This window comes from Lissotriton vulgaris, chromosome 4_1 (assembly GCF_964263255.1).
Source record: "Lissotriton vulgaris chromosome 4_1, aLisVul1.2, whole genome shotgun sequence".
NCBI lineage: Eukaryota > Metazoa > Chordata > Amphibia > Caudata > Salamandridae > Lissotriton > Lissotriton vulgaris.
Window position 1 is genome coordinate 660,044,607 of NC_141691.1, and position 25,512 is coordinate 660,070,118.

General features: G+C 42.9%; 1 protein-coding gene across 4 annotated transcripts in view; it reads left to right on the top strand.

The window, feature by feature from the left end:
• Positions 1 to 310: 310 nt before the first annotated feature.
• SACM1L (SAC1 like phosphatidylinositide phosphatase) overlaps positions 311 to 25,512 on the top strand; it is a 411,244-nt gene continuing 386,042 nt past the window's right edge. For all 4 annotated transcript variants that reach the window (XR_015309871.1, XR_015309872.1, XM_086964916.1 and 1 more), the window contains exons 1-3: positions 311 to 402; positions 4,787 to 4,861; positions 18,368 to 18,495. Coding sequence is in view for 2 of the 4 variants with exons in the window: in XM_086964916.1 (XP_086821042.1) it covers positions 18,370 to 18,495 (126 nt within the window). In the remaining 2 variants the exon portion in view is untranslated. The remainder of the gene's footprint in view (positions 403 to 4,786; positions 4,862 to 18,367; positions 18,496 to 25,512) is intronic.

The window sequence follows — 25,512 nt, forward strand, 5'->3', positions numbered from 1 at the left end:
ACACTTTCGCAAGCATTTGAATAAACATCTGTTCAATGATTAAAATGCACCCCTCCCTCTGCATCAGACCCAGCGCCGGGACACTCTAGCAGTAGCCGTGCGCTTTACTAATCCCAATATTCATTCATTCATGTAACACTCCTGCCTGCTTTCTGGCAGTAAAGTGTCCCAGGTGCTTGTAACCTTTGTTCGTCCCGGTAAGAAGTGGAATCCACTCATTAATCCTTGCTATGTTGATAGAGAAAGGTATTCTGAAAATGTTCAGTTTGGCTGACCTGCTCTTCTTTTCATACTTTCTTCTTAGGCACACCACACCAGAGAAGTTTTATATAGAAGCTTGTGATGTTGGAGCCGACGATGTCCTTGTTATCGACCGGGTCTCCACGGAAGTTACTCTCACAGGTGCTCGCCTTTGATAATATGGGTATTGGGTTTGAAGTCCTATCTACAAATATTTAATTTAAAAAAACATGTTTTATAAGGCCATATACTTGAACAGTAATCTAAATGCAAGGGGCATTACATATTTTTTTCATTTTCGTGTAAAGAAAATCTGGACCTAGGACATTTTGATGCAGTAAAATATTAAATTTTTCTTATTGGGTCATTGTTTTCTTTCTTTCTTTATTTCGGCATAAATTTTGCCATAAAAGATTTGCACAACAATACATTTCATTTATAAAACTTTTCAATTCTCAGTTGTTATCCATTCGTTATAAGTAAAGCAATTGTGCCTAATAAAATTGTTACAGTTAAGCATAAAAACATAACAACATGCCTATCTGGTTCGCTGTACTAAAACAAGAGTCTTAAAAGTACACAAGACCTCCGCTTTATCCTTATAACTTTAAACCTTTTTTCCTACGGACAAAATAGATAGAATGGAGAAATCTGCTGGCGCTGAATATTATGGTTTGAGTTGTATCAGATTTAATTATTCTAAGTGCCGTCTTACATGACCTAATACCCAAAAGATTACACAAAGGTTTAATCCACTTTCTTCTGGCCAGCACATAGGCTGGGCAAAAGAAAAGGATATGCAGGTCGTCCTCCTTGTGATTGCCCTCACACATAGTACAGGTTTCACTTGCCATTGCGGTATCACTGTTACTTTTCCTGGACCAATGCGCCAGAGTAGAGTTAGTCATAAGGTTCCCGTACCTAAATTTCATAAATAGGGTTTTGGCGAGTGGGGGCTCAACTTCATCAAGGAAAGCCTCAAATAGGGGCTCATCCTTGAAGGTTAAGAAATTGCTGACTAAAGTCCCACCACTGTTCCCATTGGTTAATTGGTTATTGATGAAACCCCAGAAAGCCTTTTTCACCATGTTTTTTTAATTTGACGGTAACCTTTCGGGGCATTCCCAAAATTGAGGAGTTAATAAACCACATTCTAATATGTTTAAGCCAGACAATGGAATTTGGTACATCTAAACACATTATCTCTTTAAGCCCATTTCTATAATCAAGCAACTCTGGTGTCTGCCACAGTCTCACCCAAAACATTAATGGCCTGACAATGATGTAATGGTCAGTCCTCTTAATATTCAGGTCCAACTGAAGAGGTACCAGAGGGGTACATTTTGGGGCCCTTACGATGCTTGCGCATGAATTTATTATCCATGATTCCAAAAGCGTCCTTTGACGCGGTACCCCAAATCTCGGCGCCATATAGGGCTGCCGGTTGGACTTTGAATTTAAACAGCTCCACTACTGGTGACACAGCTTTGCTGATACTTAAACTTTGCTTCTTAAGGATGGGTTTGGTATTCTGTGCAAATATTACCTTACTTTTATCAATTTGGGGTTTCCACGTGAAATTAGAATCAAGCGAGACCCCCAGATAAGAAAAATGTTCGACCAATTCCAATTTTTGGCCATTTAATAATAAATATCCTTTATCTGGTTTAATAGGGTTTAAGGCCATACATTTTGTTTTCTTTGCGTTGATTTCCAACCCTTTCTTATTACAGTAATCGCTAAATGAATGGAGTAGTGCCTGGAGACCTTTCTTGGTTTGCGAAATTAGAATGGTATCATCTGCGAAAAGTAACGCAGGCACCCTTTCTCCACTTAGTTTGGGTGAGTCAGTCATACAACCCTCTAAGTGTGCAGGAATATCATTCACAAAAAGGGAAAATAAGGTGGGGGCCAAAACGCAGCCTTGGCGGACGCCACGCTCAATCGGTATGCTCTGAGTCAATTCCCCATTGGGGCCCCATCTCACTTTGGCAAACTTCCGAGCATGCAACTCGATTATCTGAACCAGCAAGCAGCCGGGTAACCCAGCCTTGTGAAGGGATCTCCAAAGCAGATCTCGTGGCACTAAATTGAACACCGCTCTCAGATCTCCAAAGGCGGTGTAAGTTCATAATAGAAGTGCCGAACCCGCAATAAAACTGCTTTACCACCGTACAAACAAGGCTTTTTTTTTTTAATAAATAACTTTAATAGAATATATAGTACCAAGATTAAACACTAAAGTGAAATTCGGAGGTCCAAGTGCCACGCATCTGAGTGAAATATCTTTTACTCTTTTAATTATAAGTATTATCACACTGTTACCATTTAAATAAATATTTACATGTTTCCGTTCATGAATCATTAAATGTTTTTCTATGTAAATTATGCAGACATACTATAAATACTTTCGTTTTTTTGCCTGAGGATGACATATTGTATCTAGGATTTGTGGTTTTCAGTTGACTTTTTTTTGACAACATTCAAACACAACAGGCTATTGATTTATGTAAGAATTTGGTAATTTTTGTTGTTCTATTGATTTTTTGTTAAAGCTGCTTTTGTTTTTTTCAGATATGGGAAAATTAGTGCACTTAAAAAGAATTGTTTTATTTCTCAAGTATATTGTGCCATTTATTAGAGTGCACGGTCTATTGAAGTTGGCTTATTCTTGCATTTAGTTGGCGTAAGAAAACTTGATGTGGAGACTGGCTACCTGGTATATTTTTCCCTTGCTGCCCTACCAATATAGAACATAAAATCAACGAAATCTGAAAAATAAATTATCATGAAAGGTTATGGAGTAAAATATTTGCATTACATCTACAACTATACTAACTTCCTGTCATATCTATTGAATTGAACTAAATACACTTTACGTTTCAAAGATTTGAATATTTTGCCTACAATACATATGCTTCCATGACCCGGCAGTCTACGCAGGCATCTTTCTTAAAGAGTAACTAGTTGTTAGATTGGGGTATGGGTGATAGGTTGCAAACTTACCTAACTCATAAACCTGTGGAAAAATTACAGCACCATATAATTATGAGTTTTGAGGAAAATAGATCTTCGTTTCTATATAGAGATAAAATGAAATGTCATCAAAGTATGCCGTAAAGGCTTACTGTCCCACAAGCCATGAGTTCACTTGTTTGGGTTAACGTAGGTCTTGGGGGAAGAAAACTCTGCTTTGTGGTATTGACAATTAATGGAGATTATCACACATTTATTTTTTTATTACTGTTTCCATTAGTAACATGCTAACAGTTTCACCCTCAGGCATGTAGTTTACAAGTCCTCCCAATACCACATTGTGCTAGACCGTAGGTATGTTGGACATCAACAAAGGAGTTGATTGTATTATTCACACCTTATTCTGTAACTCCTAATACTCCATTAATTGCTGCACATTGCATGATGAGTTTTTTTGTTTTTGAACTCAATAACTTGTTGCTTGTTACTTGTCATGTTTTTAACTATATTGTATCACCAGTTTGCCTGATCTAATTCACCTCCATGCATAAATGAACATGATTGTGGAATTGGGAAAACACACCTTTAGCCACATTGGTGTCTTCATACTCCAGGGCATAGGCAATGATCCAGTGACCTAATCTCAACCGTATTCTCACTTTAGCTGGTATCTTTATAACCCCTTAATTACAGTACAGCCTTCTGAGGAATGACGGGCGGTGGCAACATTGACATGGGAGTCTATTCACTACCACGCTAGTCTTCCCGTTCTGCCACTGCTGCATGATGTAAGGTAAACCTGGCAGAGGCCCTATGAAATCTTATGGATCTCCAAGGGCCTGGATTTTCTATGGGACCTTCGTAATCATTATGATAACGTTTGATTTGGAAACGAATCCCTTCACGACAAAATAATCCCCTTGGATTGCCATTTAATTGGTGGCCAGAAACTTCACAGGGCAAAGTCTCCCTCAGCCATATTTTAAATAGGGGCCATAGCTTTACTTGGACAAAAATAAAATTGTAAAAGCGTGTCTCTAACAATTTTGTTTCTCAAGTGCACTTGTATATACAGTGATGTTTAGCAACACTATAATCTTTTGTTAAGCAGATATCCAGAGGCAGCCAAGGAAGTGACATACGTTGGTTCTTGCTAGCTTTAAAAGTATCACTGACCTTGCCAGTATGGCAAATTTGCATGACATACATTTTCTTAAAACTCTTAGTACTAATTAATTATGTAATAGCGGCTTACTGTCCATGAGGAAGATCAGTAAACATAAGAGATAAACAAACCTAATTTTCCTTTATGAAACCAGGAGGAATGTTATTTTACTCAAGTAATGCAACAATTTGGTCTTCAATTTAAATTAATTCACCTTGCTATGTCTTTCTGAAATTCAAATGTATCTTGATTTGCGTCTGTGCATAAGTAACTTATAAATTTACACTGCATTGTTGTACTATGGTCACAGTTTAATATCCTGACTTTAATTTATCAAGCAATCTCAGTTGAAGAGGAGTTAAGTTTAACTTCATGCTTTCCTTCTGGTTTGTTTGCCTCTTTTAGTCAAAAAAGATATCCCTCCTTCAGCAGTTACAAAAACCATATATGGTATTTTAGGAACACTGCGATTAGTGTCAGGTAAGAAGAACAAGCATTCATTTTCATTTTTAAAATGTTACCTTCTTAAATGTTTTTTTCATTGTGTGAACTTATTTGCACTCTTCTAAATGTCAATTGTGTGCAGTACAAGGAATGCTTCTATTTTGACCCCCCAATTTTGTTTCTGTTCTGTTTTGTCTTGTCATAGCTCATTGTGCAAAGACATGCTTTAAATAAATCACATTATGCCGGTGTAGAATAAATTATTTTCTGGATTGGTACCAAGTTGAGTGCTTCTTATAATGGTGTGAATTGGCAAAGCATTTTATGATAAAAATCTGTGTAAGTGACTGGTCAATAACTGAATCTTGAGACTATTCAAAGGACATATTTTACCACCGTGTAAGAGTAAAAAAAGTTTAATCATTCCACTTTCTGATTAACAGCAGCCAAATATGAGACTAAGACAGACTAATACATTCAGACTAATGGTAGACCATTGACCAAAAGGGACAGGAACAGATGCAAAAGATATAGAATGGCCTGCACCGAACATAGTAGGTGAACACACAATGTAAGGTGCTTTAGTGAGGCGTAGAACCAGTGCAACAATATGTGGAAAACAGCTCCGTAAATGTCAAACCGAGCAACCCATTAAGAAGGTAGTCTTAATGTCTTGACCTACAAACACCTGGCACTGTAGCTGTGAGATTGACTGTCACATCCATTTTCTCACAGGGTTACTTCTTGGTTTCTTAATCCTTTGTTGCTGTTGATGAAATGGCTTATTCCATAACCACTCTTGAAGGGAATGATTGACGTTGGGGTTTTTAACCTTTGGCCTGTTCTTTTTTTGTTATTATATGCACACTTATTTCCCCTATCCGAGAGAGGATTAAGCATGCTCCTACTTGCACAGCCTAATTTCCCCCCAATTTTTTATTTTTATTTTTTTTAGCATTTTCAATTAAGGTTACATTCATGATTCTACCTCGACTCCAACCACAATAAAACCATGTTCTCCATCATGGAATCACCCTCCTTATCCAGTACAAATAGCAATGACTGTAGGCCATGACTATGCTAAAAAATCCAAATGGATCCCAATCAATCAATTGGGGTTTTTGATGCACACTACTCACGCGTGAGGGTCTCAGAGAACTGGGGAAGGGTGTGGTGCGAGCAGCTCCGTAGATCATTCGAAGAGCCTGGTCTTGAGGTCCTTTTAAATTGGTGCGGTGTCGGGCTTCGTCGAATGTAGAGGTGAAGTTAGTTCCAGGTCTTGGCCGCCAGGTAGGAGAAGGACCTGTCACCTGCTCTAGCCCTGTGGATGCGGGGGACCATGGTTAAGGCGAGGTCAGCAGAGCGGAGGTATCTCTTGGGGGCGTGGAAGGAGATTCATTTGTTAAAGTATTGGGGTCCAGTGTTATGGAGGGCTTTGTAGGCATGTGTGAGCAGTTTGAAGGTTATTCTTCTTTCTACAGGGAGCCAGTGGATGTCCGAGAGGTGTTGGGTGATGTGGTCATGTCGTGGGACGTCGAGGATAAGTTCGGGTGCAGCGTTCTGGACGATCTGGAGTTTGCGGAGGAGTTTTTCATAGATTTCGGCCTAGAGGGCGTTTCCGTAGTCCAGTCTGCTGGCGATGAGTGTGTGAGTGACGGTCTTCCTGGCGTCGGGGTGGGGGGGGAATCCATGTTAAGGTTTTGCAAAGGATGCGGAGGGCGTTGAAGCAAGTGGAGGACATGGGGTTGATCTGGCATTTCATGGTGAGAAGAGTAGAGTATGATGTTGAGGTTGTGTGCGTGGACGTTGGAGTGGGTGGGTTTCCAAAGGCAGGGGGCCTCCAGGTGTTGTCCCATGCGAAGGTGGTGGGGCCGTGAATCAGGAATTCTGTTTTCTCCAAGTTGAGCTTCAGGCAGGTGCTGCTCATCCAGGTTGCAACGTCTTTCATTCCTTCTTGGAAACTACGCCTTGTGATGTCTGGTTCCTTGGTGAGGAAGAGGATGAGCTGTGTGTCGTATGAGTCCGGGTTTTCTGACGATTGTAAGTGGGGCCATGTAGACATTGAAAAGCGTGGGTCTGAGGGAGGATTCCTGGGGTACTCCTCATCTGATCTCTGTAGGTTCAGAGAGGAAGGGCAGGAGTCTTATTCTTTGTGTTCTGCCTGAGAGGAAAGGTCGAATCCAGTCTAGGACTGTTCTCTGAATGCTGCCGTTGTGGAGTCTGGTGGCTAGTGTGCAGTGGGAGACGGTGTTGAAGGCTGCTGAAAGGTCCAAGAGGATGAGTGCTGCTGTGGGGCCTTGGTCATAAGGACTCAAAGCAAGAGCCATGGGGTGCCTAACATGGTCAGGGAAAGCAATCAAATAATGTAGAATGCTGAACCTCAGTTACTCGGGTCCACTGATAACTGTTACGGACCCATAAAAGATAGGATTCGAGTGCTGGGCTGGTATCCAAAAGAGCAATACAGACGGACAGTACTTTTGTCTGCTTCAGTTCAGATTCTGGAATGCCTTATCCACTTCAAATAAAGATCTTTAAGTGTTTGACGAGTCGCTAAAGAGACACTCTCCAGACAGTAGAAGAAATCAGGGAGGCCTAATATATTGCTCATCTTTTTAACACAACTATCCAAGAGGATGTGACCCACATTTTCCCAGTTTAAACAATCTGTAATCACACTGCAACTAAAGTGTGCTTCAAGCATGAAACAAATTGCCAGGCACAACAGAAGGGGATATATTCTAATAAGGTTGAAGACTTAATCCGGACCAAGTTCTGAGTGGCAAGGATACTTCACAAAACTATGTGTGGCCCCAGCAATCGTTTGAAATAATTATTCTCAGTGACCTCAATAGCTTTAAAATCTTTAGTGTCCCAGACTTTCAAACCATAAGTAGCTATTGACTGGCATTTGGCTTTATATATGGTCAAAAATGTATTTGGGGGTTTAGAGCCAAGTTTTTTTGTGAACCTCAGCAAGCCCTCTACATGGGTTCAGTAACAATATCAAACTAGTTCCATGAGCATTGGTCGTCAAAGTATACCCAGGTAGGGAAAAGATGACTGTTTAAAGTTTAATGTCCTTTATGAAAAATGTTTTGCCTTTGTTGGGTCTTGTGCCTTAGGACATTATGTAGGTTTTACAGTGGTTTACAGCCAATTCCAATTGTCCATATGTTACACATAACCATCCAGGAGTTTCTGCAAGCCAAGTTTGGTCCTAGCTATTAAAACAGTGTGGTTTGCATAAAGAAGTACAGGTACCACACAAGTTCCAATTTGCGGGACGTCCACATTTAGGTTGACTAATCGATCTTCAAGACTATTAGTGTAAAATGAGAATAAAAAGGACGCTAGAATGCGGCCCTTGCATACACTCTGTCACCCCCACATGGCCAAATCTAGTAGAGGCTGTCTCTTTTCGGTGTAAATCTCTAAGAAAATGTACCAAGACAGTCTCGACACCCTTTTCTGCCATGATACTCCAGAGTTTGACACAGTTCACATGATCCAAGGTGGAGTTAAGGTCCACAAGGGAAAGGTGGATCTGTGCTTGCTTAGCCAGAGTATATTGACTTATAATTAGCTGTAAGATTAGGCACTGCTCCACAGTGCCCTAAAGCCAAATTGCAAATTTGACAAGATGTTATTGTCCAGGGCCCAGGTCTCCAGCCACTCTAAAATTATTCTGCCCATGATTTTTGATGTGGAATTTATCAGGGAATTAGGCCGATAACACGTAGGGCACCCTCTGTTTCCCTCTTACAAATAGGCACGATTACAGGCAGGGTGAGACCAATATTTTAGGGGGAGGGGGCAATGATAGAAAATCAGTTCAGAACAATAGTTAGAAAACTGGCCACAAAAATGGTATTATCTTTAAAAAGGTTGACTGGGACGCTGTCTTGGCCCAGTGCCTTGCCATTAGGGCATCTACTGATAGCTGTCCTGACCTCCTCCAGCTGGTATGCCAGTCGTCTTTTAGAGTGACCAAGTCACCTGTCGCAGTGTGCTCAGGTGAAGAATCTTGGTGGGCAATACCGAAGACTACTTTAAAGTGTTCGCCCCACCTAACGGGTTATTAATCACTTCGCAAAAGGCACGTGAATCCCTACTAGTACTAGCAGCAAGTAGCGATTCAAAGGCCTCTGCTCTAATCTCGTTTTTTTCTTGCCTCCAGTGCAAGATTGTGGAGCCTACAACTTGACCTTATGAGGTCATTATCACGAGGGACCCATTTAGTTGAATTAAGGAGCGCAGAGTGTGCCTTGGTACAGTTTGTATCAAACCACCTGAAAGTTTTGTTTTTTTGGGCGATTTCCAACCTGAATAGTGAGCTGTTCCTGCACGATATTACAAAGCGCCTCAAAGGAGGACATGATGACAGAATGTGCCCTGCTTGAAATCTGACACCAGGACACTGCATCCCTACTATTCCTCACTAAGTTAGTGATCAACTGTGCCTTATTGGCTGTAGACCATTTTTGAAAACTTTATTTTTTGTAACATCCGTTGTGGTCAGTGTTTTGCAGTCATTCCTAAGGCGATCAAAACCAATAAGGTACACAGGTAAAGGATTGCGGTCACTGAGAGCTTTAGCTTCGACCTAGTACCCTGTTAGTGTCCCTAACAGATCCTCCACTAAACAAAATAAAATCAATGATGCTGCGACAATCTCTGCCTAAAGAAAGTTGAATTGAAAACCTCAAGGTCAGCGGTGGCAGCGAAGGCAAACAGCAGTTGATATTCCACAATTAGTTCATTGAGGATCTCCCCATAGGGATTGTGTACAAAGTGCGTCAGAGGTTCACCATTGATATCGCTTAGGCCGCAAGCGACTTTGTTGCCTAACTTGCAATAATGAGTATTAAAATCGCCCAACCAGATAATAGAAGTTGTGACAAGCCCCTGGGCCTGAGAGGGCAACCTCGAGCACACTTCTCAGTGTGTTCAGGCTTGCACAATTATTCGAATCAAAACAATCATTATACATATTAATAATCAACAACTTCTTGGACAGATATTCGAACCAAGTGATTTGGAAATTGCTGTGATTCAAGTCCAGTCTATAATCTCACCCTGGAATGGTGACTGATATCCGGGTTAACAGACTCCTTTGACTGTGCCAGAGATACTCTGAATGCTCGTTGTTAAATAAGATACAGAGCCTTGTATGTGACTGGGTTTTACCAGCCAAGTCTCTTGAAGGGCAATGAGGTCAGAGCTAGCAATAGTGTCCTACCATTGAGAATTTTTTAGTTTGGAGCCCAAACTGGTCATGTTCCAGGTACCAATTCCCCCCCCACGCATTATATCAAGGATCTTCATGCTTGTCATCCAGATTGCGAACGGCAGCTACGTCCGTGATAAGGGTGGGTGTACTAAGCACTGAAGGCCCTCTTGAAAAGCAGCCGCACAATGGGTCCGTAGTATCCTTACAGTCGATTACTTGTCAATCCACAGAGTCAGTCACACATGTTCAGAGGGGCAAATCTGCAGTAGAGGTTTTAGAGGGATTTATACGATAGGGGAATTTTATGATCTAGGGCTCCATGGGCCCTATGAGGACATGGCGTATAATGGCGACATACCACCCTAGTAACTTTTATTGTATGCTAAACTTACCGGAGTGATTAGAAATGCGTGGAGACCTGGAGGTAGGAAACCTGTGACAGGTAGTGTACAGCATTTATTGCTTAATTTGAGGGAAGGTAAGTAAGCGCTTGCACTAGACTATTGGACTGTGGTAGGTGCAAACAACTTTGACCATGAAAACTTTCTAAATATATTAGCCTCTAGAATTGAAAGGACGCTAGGAAATGGCAAGTGGTGACTAGCACTTACCCATACACAACATCTCTCCAGAAAAGCTAAACCTAAGCTAATGCAGATTAATTTTCTTCATACAATATGCTTAACTCTAGGAGAATTGACAAAAGACCCATGCAGCTGGCACCCTGCAGCCTAGATGCATCCCCAGCTGTAGGATTTTATTATATGGTCTGGTGGTGGTAGTGTATTGACTGAGAACTGTGCTGTCATTATGGAACTTCTTTGTGAAGTAACTTGCGATCGCCTCTCCTGCATCAGAGACATGCTTACTCTGTGTCCTACCCACATCTACAAAAGAAGTTTAAAATGAGAGGCTCCTGTGCCTAGTACTTATTATTGCAGAGGGCCAGATAGCAATCGAAGGAGGCTCCGAAAATAGCAAAAATGGAAGGAAAAGGTGCTTCTATAGGTGTCTGCAGATGGCAGACCTTTTCAGTTGAACGCCAAAGAGGAGAGCCAAGACTGGTACGAGTTACTACCGGTTCCGGTGGACAAGACAGGAGATTAGAAACCAATACTACGGGCGGCATGTATGAGGTGCGATTAAGTACAGGAAGGGAGACCCGTGGGCGGGCCATATCTCCGTCACACACTGTGGGCTAACTTAGATTGGGAGTTTTCTGCCTCCCCTCCCCCGGACCTAACTATAGAGCAGAGCAGAATGGTGCATTTTCAGACCATGATGCCTTAACCACATGTGCCTGCAGTGGGTAGAAGTCTTGAAAAAAATATACTATACAACACCCAGGAGTGTATCGCAGATCTAAAGCCCCCATATTTTTGGTTGATAGTTATGGCTAAGTTGATTATTGTAATGAATGATTGTGATAGACTTGAGAAGCCAAAGGCATGGGATAATGAAGTCCAATTGTGTCACAACTTTTAGACATCAGTTCTCTGAGATATTGTGTAAAACATTGCATGTTACGTGAAATCGAATACAACTTATTTGGAGAAACAAAATAATTGGAGCAAATGAGTCCCTTTGTAGATGGAGATGCCTCAATACTTATAGTTTTTTCCAGTACATTCTCGCTGCTGTGGAAACCTCTCCAAGAATCGCTCACTGCTCCTGGTATCTTGCTGGAATAGTAAAACACCTTTGTATAAAAATACTGGGTCTCCAGATAGTCAATCCCCCTGAAGCTGCTCATCAATACTGGAAGGACAGTTATAATTAAATGTACTTCACAAACCTAAAGTTGCACACCAGAAAATAAGGAAAAATAAGCTCTGGAGTGCATTCTAGGTAAGTGAAGACCTGTTGTAACTGCACTCAGACATCAGATCTTGTTAATAGCTATTCACCTGTTAGATGTGCAGAGTATAATTTGTGGAAATCATACCTAGGGCCTTGTGGGAAGAAAACTGATGTGCCTGCTTTGTGAGCTCTTAGAAGGTGAATCCGCAGAAATGAATTTATCTACCACAGCTCAAAACTCAAAATGCTGAAACATAGCCACTAGCTTAACGGACCAGATCACGCTTTGTAATGCTTGTTTGTGTCATTTATCAATATGTTTAATCCCCAGTGTTATAAGAAAAAAAAAACAGGAGCTTAGATGAGAGTAACTGTAATTGTTGTAATATGGCCATGTCAGGGAGCGGATCTTAATCCTATCTACTTCACTTGCATATCTGCAATTACCAGGTTGACTGGGCTACATTTCCAGAATAAAAAGGTTTCATCATAAACTAGAACAAATTATACTTGTTGAATGCACTTGGCGCTTAACAGAGAACAAATTATACTTGTTTTTTGAGGGGTTTTTCTGATTTTTATATATCGTGAACTTGACCCGAAGGTATCGGATCGCTTTACATGAGCACCAGTTGCATTACAGATTGACACATTCATTTTTTGTTGGGCACGGGGAGATTACATGAATTACTGAGATTCACAGGATGTTGAGCATCCCTGCCGAGACTCTGTTCCCGAGCTCCGAGGTCGACTGCTCTACCCGTAAGGGCACATCCTCTCCCCATTGTAAAATAGACTGCTTTCACATTTTACAGACTTAAGATCAGTTTCCTTGCTTTCTACTGTCACAAATGAATTACTGTTTTTCTGGCTTTATTCGCTTCTCCCAATACGCCTTCCTTGTATTTCAGGTGTTCACTTTGGTACTTCAGTCCTTAATAATTTTCCACCAATGTCCCCTGTCTGGTGTCTTTGATGGCTCATTGTTTAATTTCTCGATCAAGTTATTTTCCATTTGTAGTTTTTCATTTTAATCTAGTCACTCACTCCATTTTCCCTTTATTATCTAGTAATTCCTTGTCACATTTCTGAAATCTTCAGTCTGCTTCATTGTGCCTCTGTCCCTTCTAACCCTTCTCCCCCACTTACTCTTGTGTCTGCTTTGCAAAAACAGGTTAGTAGATAATATTGAATTGCAAAGAACGGGGAATGGGGTCAAGCACAATTGCACCTATCGTTAGTACTACTTTGTAAAGATTTTAGGTGCCACGGACCGGAGATTCAAAAGCCCCTAAATCTCCTAAGACAAAGATTGTCTTTCTCTCAAATTACAGCACGCAATGGTCCAGCACACTAATTGTGATTATACCCTAATATTTCAACAGTGATGAGGACTCAAACATGGAGCCGAATGGGCGCCATCCGACGCAGACTCCAGCGACGACTGGAGCCTGAGACCTATTCCTATGGGCTAGGACTTTGGGAGGAGCCATTGGAGCTCAGAAGGGACTGGTGTGAGGATTTGGTGGATACCAGTGTACTAAACATCCCCCCCCCCCTCTCTGGCTTGGTCTCTCCTTCCACCGTGGCTACTTAGGAGGGAGGCTCAATTGCTATTGTGGTGAGGAGAACTTCAAGGATCTGGACCTTCAGCTGTCCTCCATGGCTGTCGACTAATGTCTTGACGGAGGTGCTTCAGCTGGGAGTCACCCCTTCAGAACCGCTTCTCCATTTAATGAAGCCCTCAGGGACGTCTTGCTCGAGGCCTGAGAACAATTGCCCGCCGTCATCACCAATCCCCAAGGGACTCCAATTTCTTAACCCAATACTCTAGCCCGGAGAGCTCGGTGTTCCAAGTTTCCACTTCCCGAGTAAATCCTGGTGCATTTTCTACCAGCCCACCGATTAGCGAATCCAAAAAGCTGGACACCTTGGGCAAGAAAATGTTTTCTTTCACCAGTCTCGCACTGCGGTCTGCAACCCACATGCCTTTTAGCCGTTACTTCCATTCACTTTGGGATTCGGTTGCACAGGTGCTGCCTATGGTCCAGGAGGAGGCCTGAGCCAAACTCTCTCAAGCTATGGCTGATGAGAGAGATGCAGCTAAGTTCACAGTCTGATGTGGGCTGGACACGTCAGAGTCTCTGGGCAGAGCAGTTTCTTCGTCTGTGGCCTTAAGGCGTCGCGCCTTGCTGGGGACTTGTTACTCTGAGGTATTCCCCCGTGAAATGTGGAGTTCCTCAGGGTTCTTTCTTAAGCACTACCTCATTTAATCTTTACGTGTGCCCCCTTTTGGAAATAGTCAAAAACTTTGGCTCTTTCAATAATCACTTATGCAGATGACCCACAAGTAGTTCTGTATTTACCCCTGAACTGTGTAAAAGTGTTTCAACTTGGACCCTGCTTAAAGGGAGTTGCTGCCTTAAGATCAGTGGTGATAAAACTGAAGTTATAGTGGTGGACAGTGACTTAACAGCTGGTCAGTAGTACGTTGGCCAGAGTCTTTAGGAAGCCCACCCACCCTTAAAAATTCCTTAAAATATCTAGGCATCTGGCTTGCTAACTCACTTACTCTTGACACTCTGGTCAGGAAGATTGCAGCAAATTGTTACAACATGCTCGGGATTTTTAGGAAAATATTAGATCTTTGACAGTCTAATTGTTCAGGCGCTTGTTTTCACCCGCCTTGACTATGGAAATTTCCTCTACTTAGGTTCTACATGATACGTAATCAAAAGAATGCAGGTAGTGCAAAACGCTGCTGCCCGTCTTTTCTTAAAAGTTCCTAGGCATCAATAAGTGTCAAGCTCATTGGCTTACCTACACTTGTTGCCTATTGAGCAGAGAATAAGACCCCCTGCATTGCTAAGTAGGGCTTTATTACAAAAACATGCCCCAACTGATGGTCTTTACTACAGCACTATGCTCCTTCCAGGCCTTTAAGATCCGCCAGTGCACTGCAGATGTCAAACTCGAACATTCGTAAAGCTAGGGGCGGCAGCTGCTCTTTCTCCTATCTGACTCGAAAGTTATGGAACCCCTTAACAAATAGGATTCACAAAATAGAAAACTAAGTATGTTTTAGATAGCAGTTAAAAACATGGATGTTTGTAAACTAGGTGATTCTGATAAAGCCGGGAATATGGTTTTACTGAGAGGTTGAAACCAGCTTAGTTGTTTATATCACTGGGAGTCCCATTGGGGTAGCCGTGCACTCTATATATCACCTAGATAAGAATAGGACAATCAACTTGATGGCTCCTGTGTCTTCAGAAACCAGGCAGACTCCATGCTGGAGTTACAGCCAGGTCCTTGGGCCTTTCCATTTGTTGCCCCCACACCTGCACCCCAGTTTGCCTTTCACTCCTTTTGTGGCCACGGAAAGGGCTTCCAGACTCGTCTCTACCCGCCCAGCCACCACAGCACACAAGCTTCCTAGCCTCTGCGCAGTGGCTGAGGATGCTGTACCCACAGACACCGTTGGTCAGACAGCTAGAGGTCAGCCCAGTCCACCATTCTCCCAGCTGCCACAGCCTCCAAGCCTCTTTAGTTTGCCCGCTGACATCATGTACAACCAGGATACACCTTTACTGCACTGCAAAAGATCTGCAGTTATGATTACGGAATCGCAATTGGGTCGTCTGCAGACCCCTCTCCCTTCCCAAACCGCACTTGACCGTAGTGACTGATGCGTCACTCTTGGAGAGGTTGAGATCAGAGGCCTCTGGTCTTTGGCGGTATCTAGCCTCCACATCAACCTATTGGAGATCCGAGCAATCCGGCTGGCATTAAAAGCCTTTCTGACTTCCATCAAGGGAAGGGTGGTGCAGATGTTCACAGACAAAACCACTGCCCTGTGGTACTGCAACAATCAGGGAAGGATGGGGTTGTGAACCCTTCATCAAGAGGCCCTGCACCTCTGGACATGGCTGGAACATCGGGGCATATCCCTGGTGGTTCAAAACAGTCGACTCACTGAATGCCAAGGCGGAAGAAGTCAGCCAAAGATGCCTAGCAGATCACGAATGGCGTCTTCACCCGGAGATGGTGGAAGGTCTCTTTCATTAGGGGGAGGGTGAAGAGCTTCTGTTAGATTTATTTGTAACTGCAGAGAGCCGGCAATGTCAGCCATTTTGTGCGTTGGAGTTTCCAAGGTGGCTCTTGCTCAGACACTTCATCTTGAGTGGAGTTCTGGTCTCAGGCTGCCCCTTCGGGAGGGTCTTCTGTTGCAGCGACAGGAGAGGGTTCTCCACCTGAACTTGTCAACTCTCTGCCTTCATGCGTTCAGATTGGGCGGCGATACTTGACCGCTTTCGACTTTCTGTCTGAAGTCTGTTATGTTATCTTGGTAACTCGGCATTCCTCCACCAAGACAGTATACGCCGGCTATTGTACCACGTTTGTGGCAAGGTGTGCTGAGAAACCAATTGATCCCTTATCTGCTCCCTTTTCACAGGTTCTTCTGTTTATCTTGACTCTGGCCCAGCAGGGCTCTGCAAAGGGCACCTTGAGGGGTTATTTATCTCCCTTTTCCACTTTACTGCGTCTGCAAGATCAGCCTTTTCTCTTCAAGTCCCCTATTGTGAATAGGTTCCTTAAAGGTCTGCAGCACGTGTCCCCCAGCTTCCTTTGTTATGTCTCAATGGGACCTTAACTTGGTTCTTACTTTTTTAAATGTGTACTCCCTTCGAGCCGCTTCATTCTTGTCCTCTTCGGCTCCTCACAATCAAGACGGCCTTTCTGGTAGCAGTCTTGATTACATCTGCCCAGAGGGTCCGTGAGCTACAGCCACTATAGTCTCTGCCTCCTTACATTTTATTTTTCCCTGACAAACTGGTCCTTTGGACTAGAGCCGCCTCCTTGCCTAAGGTAGTTACCCCGTTCAACGTAGGCTAGTCCATCACTCTGCCTACCTTTTACACTCTGTCACACACCTCTAACGAAAAGAAGAAACTCCACGGGCTAGATCCAAAAAGAGCATTGTCGTTCTATCTTGATATTTTAAAAAAAGTTCAGGGTGGATGATCCACTCTTCGTGGGGTATATATGGACCAAGAAAGGGAAGGCTTGGCAGAAACGAACCATCTCTAGATGGATCATGCTCTGCATTAAAAACTGGAACGCATTGGGCAAGAGCAACCCACAGATGGTTTGCATGCTCTTTCCACCAGAGCTAAGGCTGCGACCACTGTATTAGCACTTGGAGTCTAGGTGCTGGACAACTGCCAGGAAGCAATATGGGCCTATCTGCACACGTTTACCAAGCACTACTGCCTGAAAATTACCAGGTCCTTCGGGAACGGCCTTTTTGCTCTTTCGGTCCTGCAGGACTTTTTGGTGAGAAATGGTTTCTCAAGCCCACCTCCATGGAGGTATTGCTTGGGTATTTATTGTAAGATGAGGAATCTGCGCCTAGAAGCCTCTATCAGATGAAGCAGGTACTTACCTTTCTTAAAGTCTTATCTGGTAAAGACTCCTTCAGCAGCAGATTCCTTACCGACCCACCCATCCTCCCGGCTCTGCGAACGGATTCCTAGGGACAGGGCTGTTCCCCTTTCAGGGCACAGTTTTACACACCAGTGGTCAGTGTTCTTCGTGCTTCTGGTGTAGAAAGCTGCGAAAAGAAACTGACATTGGTGCCTTGCGGTGGCACCTAGATTTACACTGCGCACGTCACTTACAGTGCCAATGCCGCCACGCAGAGCTAAATGACACCACTTACCGGTGCAGAGGGATACTACTCATGAAAACTTTCCGTATCCAGTCTGACTACTGGGGATAATTCTAAGGTAAGGAATCTGTGGCTAGATAGAGTCTCTGTCAGATAATGGAGGTAAGTAACTCGTTCTATGGTACGAGCATTTTCTAGTACTGCCATCAAGCCACGTGCCCACTAATCTCTAGAGCACTGATCCTGACCACTGCTTTATGGCGAGCCATACTATATGTTTTAGTGCTTCCTTTGTGTCACATATGGCCTCCATGTTGGCTCTACCATTGCTTGTAACAGTTACTCCTGAGCAAAGTAAACAAGTACTGTTGTTGTGGCAATGGTTTTAATAATATAGCTTGTCAGTTAACTCCACTAGGCTCCCTGCCAACTTTCATGACATGTACTAGTCAAATGTGTGATGAAAGAATTGTATTTTAAAACAAATAAAGGAAGTTGTAATCAAATCGATTTTTTTCGTTAAGACTTATGGTTTATTGTATCCCACAAGAGTAGCGACCTAGATATGAACAATCTAGGTCATAGAGCCCACACTGAAGTGAGGTTTGCGAGTTGAAGAAATATATTTTACTTTCTTCTATCTTCACAGTTGGGAATAATTTTGGAGTTCTGTGTATCCATATGTTGAAGTCGTTAACTAATTTTTCTTCTCATAGTTAACAATAATTTCACACCCCTTTCTCAAGCCATGTCAGAGAATGTGTTTGTGGTATGCCAGCTGTTCTGTGCCTGCTGTTGACATTTAAGTAGCTTTTATCCATGCTTTCTCATTTTCCAGGGATGTATCTCATTGTGATCACAAAGAAGAAGAAAATCGGAGACCTGTTCAATCATACGATTTGGAAGGCCACGGACTTCGACCTTCTTTCTTATAAAAGGACCATGTTACACTTAACTGATATTCAGGTATGTGCCTAAAAAGATGAGCTGTGAGCATCATAGTTGGCTCCTGTGTGACTGATCTGAAAGTTGAGTTCATCTATTTTCTCTGTTTACTTGAACAGTGCAAGCTTTCAAAGGTGCACCAAATAAGTATTTAGTGAACAAGGTAAAACACAGTGCCGAATCAATTGAAATGGGCGAGGATGAGGTAGGTCCTAAATGACCGGAGATAATCCGCAGCCAATTAGATTTCGAACACAAGGTTACATTCGCGGAGCAGTTTTTGCACCTTGCTCTTGCTGGAGTGCTCAGGTTTGATAAAGAAATTTCCAAGGCTGTATTCATTGAAATCAAGACTTCCTCTTTTCGTGGCCTTTAAAAAAAAACCATTTATTTGGACTTTTTTTGACAGAACTACATTGAAATGCCGCCCTTTTTGTCGCCTGCATTTATACTCCTGCTTCCCCACTCCCAACACCTACTTAATGGAGGCCGCAGCACGGCCTTGCGCACCTAAGGCAAGCCCTTCTGTGCACAGTGCCAGGAGCCTTGAATCTCCTGTCACCGGAAGCTACACAGCCACCGAGCCCTGGACCTCCCCAAAGCAGCTGCTACTGCACCGCGCCACGACCTATGGTAGGACGTTTTGCCTGCTGGCACTGCTTCAACTGCAACACTGGAGTATCCGCACGTACGGCAGTCACTACCACGCCGACCCCCCCCCCCCCAGAACAACACCACTGCCTCCTGCTCTTCACACAATCTTACTGCAAACACATCAGTGTGATCTGGGACACCTCACCTCCATGTCCTATTCCTCACAGAGACCTGGCTCAGCCCCACATCCGCCCCTAACATTGCCTCAGCAACGCCTGACCGCTACAAAACAACACACCAAGACTGCGTCAACTAACACAGAGGTGGAATTCCCATCTTCCACAAGGAAACCATCCACTGCACCACCACCGCAGACTGGACATCTCAACTTCCAACTCAACACTAATGGCAAAACCACCATCTGAGGCACCCTCCCCTACAGACCTCCAGGATCTCGCCCATGCGTCTGCAATGCCATTCCCGATTACATCGCCCGCTCTCCATTTATTCCAAGCATTACATCCTCCTCAGAGCTCAATTTGTACCTCGAAGACCCGGGAGACAAAAAAACACCGCCAAGCTTCTGGAAAGCATGAACACCCACGTCCTTACTCAACCAGCCACTGACCCCATGCACATAGCAGGACACATACTCTACCCCATCTTCACTGCCAGCGACCGAGTCAAGTACAACCATGCCACCGAACTCACCTGGACTGACCACGTCATAGTCCATTTCACCATCACAGGTCCCAACCATACCTCACCTACCCCTCAACAAACCTAAAACAGGTTCTCAAGAACTTCTCCGCCTAGATCACCAACTGTGCCAACAGTCGCCTCCCTCAATCCTGTCAAACCTAAGGAGGCACACCAGCAAGGACATCAAAGACCGAACTTCCTTCAAAACAACGGTCTAACAATACCACCAACTTCTGAAAAGGACGAAACGGAGCTCCCTTGTTAACCGCATTGAGGCCAGCTCCAGTTCCAACTGCTATAGGGAACTATTCAATATCGTCAGAGTTCTCCAACCCATAACCTCCGAAAATATCATCAACCCCTTCCAGAAACTCCGTGACTCCCTGGCGGACTTCTTCCTTGATAAGATCTCCGACATCTACAAAAACTTAGAGCCCCAACCCACCGCCACCTACATCCTCAGCCTCATCGCCACCACAGGTGCAAAACCCAACCACCTGGGATTAGCTCACCACGCAAAACATCACGGCCATCATGAACTCCTTCCACACTGGAGCACCTACCAACCCCTGCCTCCGCCACATTTTCAACCTGGGAAGCAAGTCTCAACTCCATATTCAATGCCTCCATTGCCATGAGCACTTTCCCTGATGAATGGAAATATGCTGAAGTCAAACCCCTTCTCAAGGAACCTCCCCCCGACCCCAGCGAACTAAAGAATTTCTGTCCCGTCTCTCTGCTCCCCTTTTCAGCCGAGACCCCTTGAAAAAACCATCAACCGCCAACTCATGGAACACCTAGAGAACAGCAATCTTCTGGACATCTCCCGGTCTGGTTTAAGCACCAACCACTGCACCAAAAACAGCCCTCCTCGCTGCCACTGACCATATCAAAGCTCTCCTGGTCCAAGGAGAAACAGCAGCCTGATCCTCTTTGCAGCATCCCTCAAGGCTCATACCTCAACCCCACCCTGTTAAACACCTACATGACACCCCTGGTCAACCTTGTCAGAACCCATGGCCCAAACATAATTTCCTACACTGACAGCAAGCTCATCCTTCCCGCTATCAGAAGAGCCCTCAACCATTAGGGCCAACTTCCACAGGTGCATGACGAATTTCACTGTCTGGATGAGAAACAACTGTCTGAAACTCAACACAGAGAAGACGGAAGTACTGATCTTCTGCCCCCATCCCTTCTTACCTCCCATGTAACGACTACTGGTACACTTCTGATCTAGGACCCCTCACCCAAACCGACACCATGCCTGCAACCTCTGCATCATGATGGACAGCAAGCTCCCAATGAAAAACCAGATCAACGCCGTCTCTTCCACCTGCTTTCTCACTCTTTGCATGCTTCCTTTGTAAGATCTTCAAATGGCTCCCGGTTAACACTAGGGCAACTGTCACCCAGGCCCTAGTCACCATCCTGCTAGACTACAGCAACCTATAAATCACCTCCACCTCCTGAAGAGTCGGCAGATCATACAGAACTCCGTGGACAGACTCTTTTCCTCGACATCCCCAAGCAGACCCACATCAGCCTCTAACCCAATCCCCCCCCCCCCCCCCCCCCCCCCCCGCCCCCATATGAAGCTCCACTGGCTCCCCATCCAGAAGAGATGTCCCTTCAAAATGCTGAACCACACATAGAAAGCCCTACATCAACCACTGACTGGGCCTGCGCTCCGCCTCCCTTCACCTCACTCACACCCATTGCATACATCAAAGCTACAGCGGAGGTTGTTTCTTCTCTTGCCTTGTGGGCAGGTCCTGGAACAACTTCCCTCTTCACCTCCAGACCTCACCCTCTCTGCTGGAATTCAGGATTTCCAGGTCTGGCAATTTGAGCCTCTGCAGCAAGATCCTCAGTGCTCCTGGATACTCTCAGGGGTGATAAGCCGCACTGTACAGGTCCTGTTTGATTGAAATGCAGTACGATTCTCAGCGAAGGTAACCGAATACATTCTTCACAATACACGTCCATATTTGTATTTTCGTTATATGTACCAAGTATAATTCTGAAATAATTTTAGCATTTTTTTAACATTAACACATGGAAATGAACCAAGGATGATGACAACTTGTTTGTGGCTAGGTATTGGATAGGTGACTACAAGCAATCCCACACCAGTTTCGACCCTTGCTAGCCCTCATCACTGAGGTGAAGCTTAGATACTGCGGCACGACCAGCAAGGGACACATGTCTGGGCATACCGTTGGCCACTTAATACACAAAAAATATGATGTGAGAATCCTTGCAAATAATCTGTCCACTGGCAGTAGCCTGCCTTAGGCAAACTAGTGCTAACCCTGCTTCTCATGGGAACAGTTCACCCACACTGCCAGGAAGGCCCCACCAGAAGGGACCACAAGCAAACCCAAACTGCTTTTGACCCTGTTAAGTCTCATCAGAGAGTATAGATTGGTTTCTGTGGCACAGCAAGCATGGGCATATCCTTGGACACTTAGGGTGTTACATAATACGCTGAAAAGATGATGGGAGGAATGCTTGCAAATAGTCTTATGACTGGCAATCGCTTGAGTTAGCATTCCACCCCATTTTTGCATGAATAGCCTACGTTGTTTAGACACGTGTTTCCAGTGAGGATTCTATTTCTTAGCAAAATTGGGCCAATGTTACATATGGAGTTCAGGCAAAGTTGCATGTATTGTGCAGACAATACAAAATGTGTTATTCTGTGCAAAATGGTTTAGTTTGTCTTTTCTACTGTGTTTGCTGTTATGAATGGATCATAATTTGCAGCCCGATATAGTGTTATTGCACTATTCGTCTTTTGAACGTGGCTGATGTTAACATAGCAATACTGTTTGCATTTTTACTAATTTAGTTTTTATTTAAGACATCATAAATGTTCATTTTGGAAACCAATTTCCATAAACAAAACATACAAAATAAATACACAGCATGTTGAAAACATGTTAACAGTTAAAAAAAATGCTAAAATGAGAAATCTTGTATACATATCAATTAGTCCAAATGAAGAAAAACCTATTTTAAACAATTATTTATCCAGCCTCAGTCTTTTCTTTACCTCACCCCTTAAAAACCCAGCCCTATAAAAACTGATGTGTTCTGATGTTATAAGTTATAAAAACATAAGAACAAGATTACATGAAGTCTATCTTGTTTTGAAATGTTATCACAAAAGGAAGGAAGGTTCTCCATGGAAGAGCAAGAGCACCCTTTGGGAAATGCAAGCAATTGATGTATCAGCCACAGGCGAAATCTAGTGTAAAGGATAACAATGGTAACAGTTGCTAACAAATTTCAAATATGCCTTAATTTACAAGGCTGCTTTAAGTTTAACAAACACACAAGCCAACCCGTTATGCAATTTATGGGCCTCCCTATTAGATTTTCTATGTTCAAGGAAATTAACCTTCGCCCAGACAAATCATGTTTTTGTGATTGATTCAGGAGCCATAAACATCTTATGTCGCTCAAGGGCCTGAAAACCCATGTAACCACAATTAAGCCAGACATTTTTTTCCATATGATCACAAGGGAGGAAATCCCTCGGAAATAGGTTAACTATTTACAAAAAGAGTCGTTGACTTTCAATACCGCACATATCTTTCTGTAGGGTACATTATATCAGAGTGGTGCTACGATCAGGGGAAAGCCGCCTCCTGAGTCCCCAATATGTAGATATAATCCACACACTTGTGCATCAAAATAGATCAGCACTCACTATTCGTTATGTCAGTAGGTTGTCTTTTACCAACCAACACGGGATTGATCAATTACAATTTTCTAATAAAATGTAATGTTTTCTAAATTAATTCAGTATTCTTCGGGCTTGTTGTGTGTTGATTAATTCTTTTTATTGAAAAATGTACAAAAAATATTTACATCAGCCTAGCCAACGTGTTTCGTCCCTTCTCCCGGGACTTATTCAGGGCTACAAGACACAGATGACATATACATTCTTAAGTTAAGAACATATTTAGACAATAGGCTTTAAAAGCTCAGAGCATAAAGCTCTGAGACGTTCTTGTAACATAGAAAACACTTATTAATTCATTTTGTTCAAAGATACAAGACCAACTTAACCCAGACGCATATATGTATTTACATTTTATGAATCAATGGTTCATCAATTCATTCTATTGAATGTCTATAGTCCTCATCTCACCAAGAATGCACCATTACACTTGAGATTCACAACAGTTACATGCCCTCAACGGTTACAGATCCTCTAAATAGCCAGTGATTGAGCTCCACGCTATTGCCATTCATCTAACATAATAAGGTTACAGATCTTTTTTTTCCTTGCGTCATTATCCTTAAATGTTTTGCCTCACTAATTCATACGGTTTTTTAAATAAATTTTTTTTTCTTAATGTTAAAAACCAGGTAAGAGAAAACACATCCTTAATATCACATCACTATACTTTGCTAGCGATTACCCGTTTAGACAAAACCCAATAGTCCTTGCATTTCTTTTAACCAAAATGTTTGCCGACATTTGCTATTTCTGTGATTGCCCATTATAGAAAAACACAACCTTAGTATCACATCACTATTCTTGGGTAGTAAACTCATTTAAGCCAGAACCGAATATAGCCACTTTATTTATTTTACCTGAAGTGAGGGACGACATATGCTATTTTTGTGATTGCTCCTTATAACCTCCCAAACGCTAGTGTTGAGTAAGGCCTGAGCCAACATGTAGCAGCCACTTATGTACCCAACATTGTTACCTTATTCCAATCCTATTGATGTTTCACAATGATCCATTCACATTGGTTAGTCCAAAAGGATTCCCTAATATAGAGGTTTAAAAAAATATTACCTTACTATTCAATATTAGTGTCTTAGAGTTTGCGTTTAAAAGGATTGTTTTGTGTATATACTGTCCAAACATACCTTAGTTTATAAGGGGTTAATGGTCTTCAAATTAATTTTAGAACCAGAATGTTCAAGTTCAGCAATGTTCTAGTTTTGGCCCATGTCGGCAGATGCACCTGATGTAATCGTAGACAGAGATCAGTACATAACCATTCATAATTAGATCTGTTGTTCAGCAATCCCCCTTGTTGCATAAAAGTGCTGCTATGTCCTGTTCTTAGTAACTGTTCTCATTAAATCCCAGGAAACACCCTCTTAATTCAATATGCGGAAACCTATTCCTAGAATTGTTACATAGTATCAGTACTTGGTTTTGTAGTACAACGGGGTAACAGCCCCCCACTGAGAGTATGTTTGTCAAGCACAGACAAATCAAAACTCGTCTCTCCTTGTATATACAATATAAATCTCGATTACATATACGCTCGAGCAACAGTCCAAGCAATGACCAAACCAACACTCAGTCCTTGTTGTTAACCGGCCTATAATTCCCTTACATTTTTTAGAAAAAACCTTTGTGTTAATGGAATTACAATATGCCTCTGATTTCTATGTTAATCAATGAGATTCTAAAATGCCACACAAGCTATATTCTTGGGGCAGCCATCTTGGAGTGTTACTACCAATTTTATAATGACCCATATTCGCAGTGAAGCGTATCATTTACCGCCAGGTCGATAGTATTCTACATTTGCAGTGAATAGTTATGTCCTAATAAAGATAGTTATTAACGGGTTCAATTTTCAGACATTATCTCATATTTATATTAACGGCCTGCCCTTTTTCAGTAATCTTTAGAATTTGTGATAAAACCAGGTCCTGGCAAACAGAGCCTTATTGTACCCTCCATCTCCTTACGTAGTA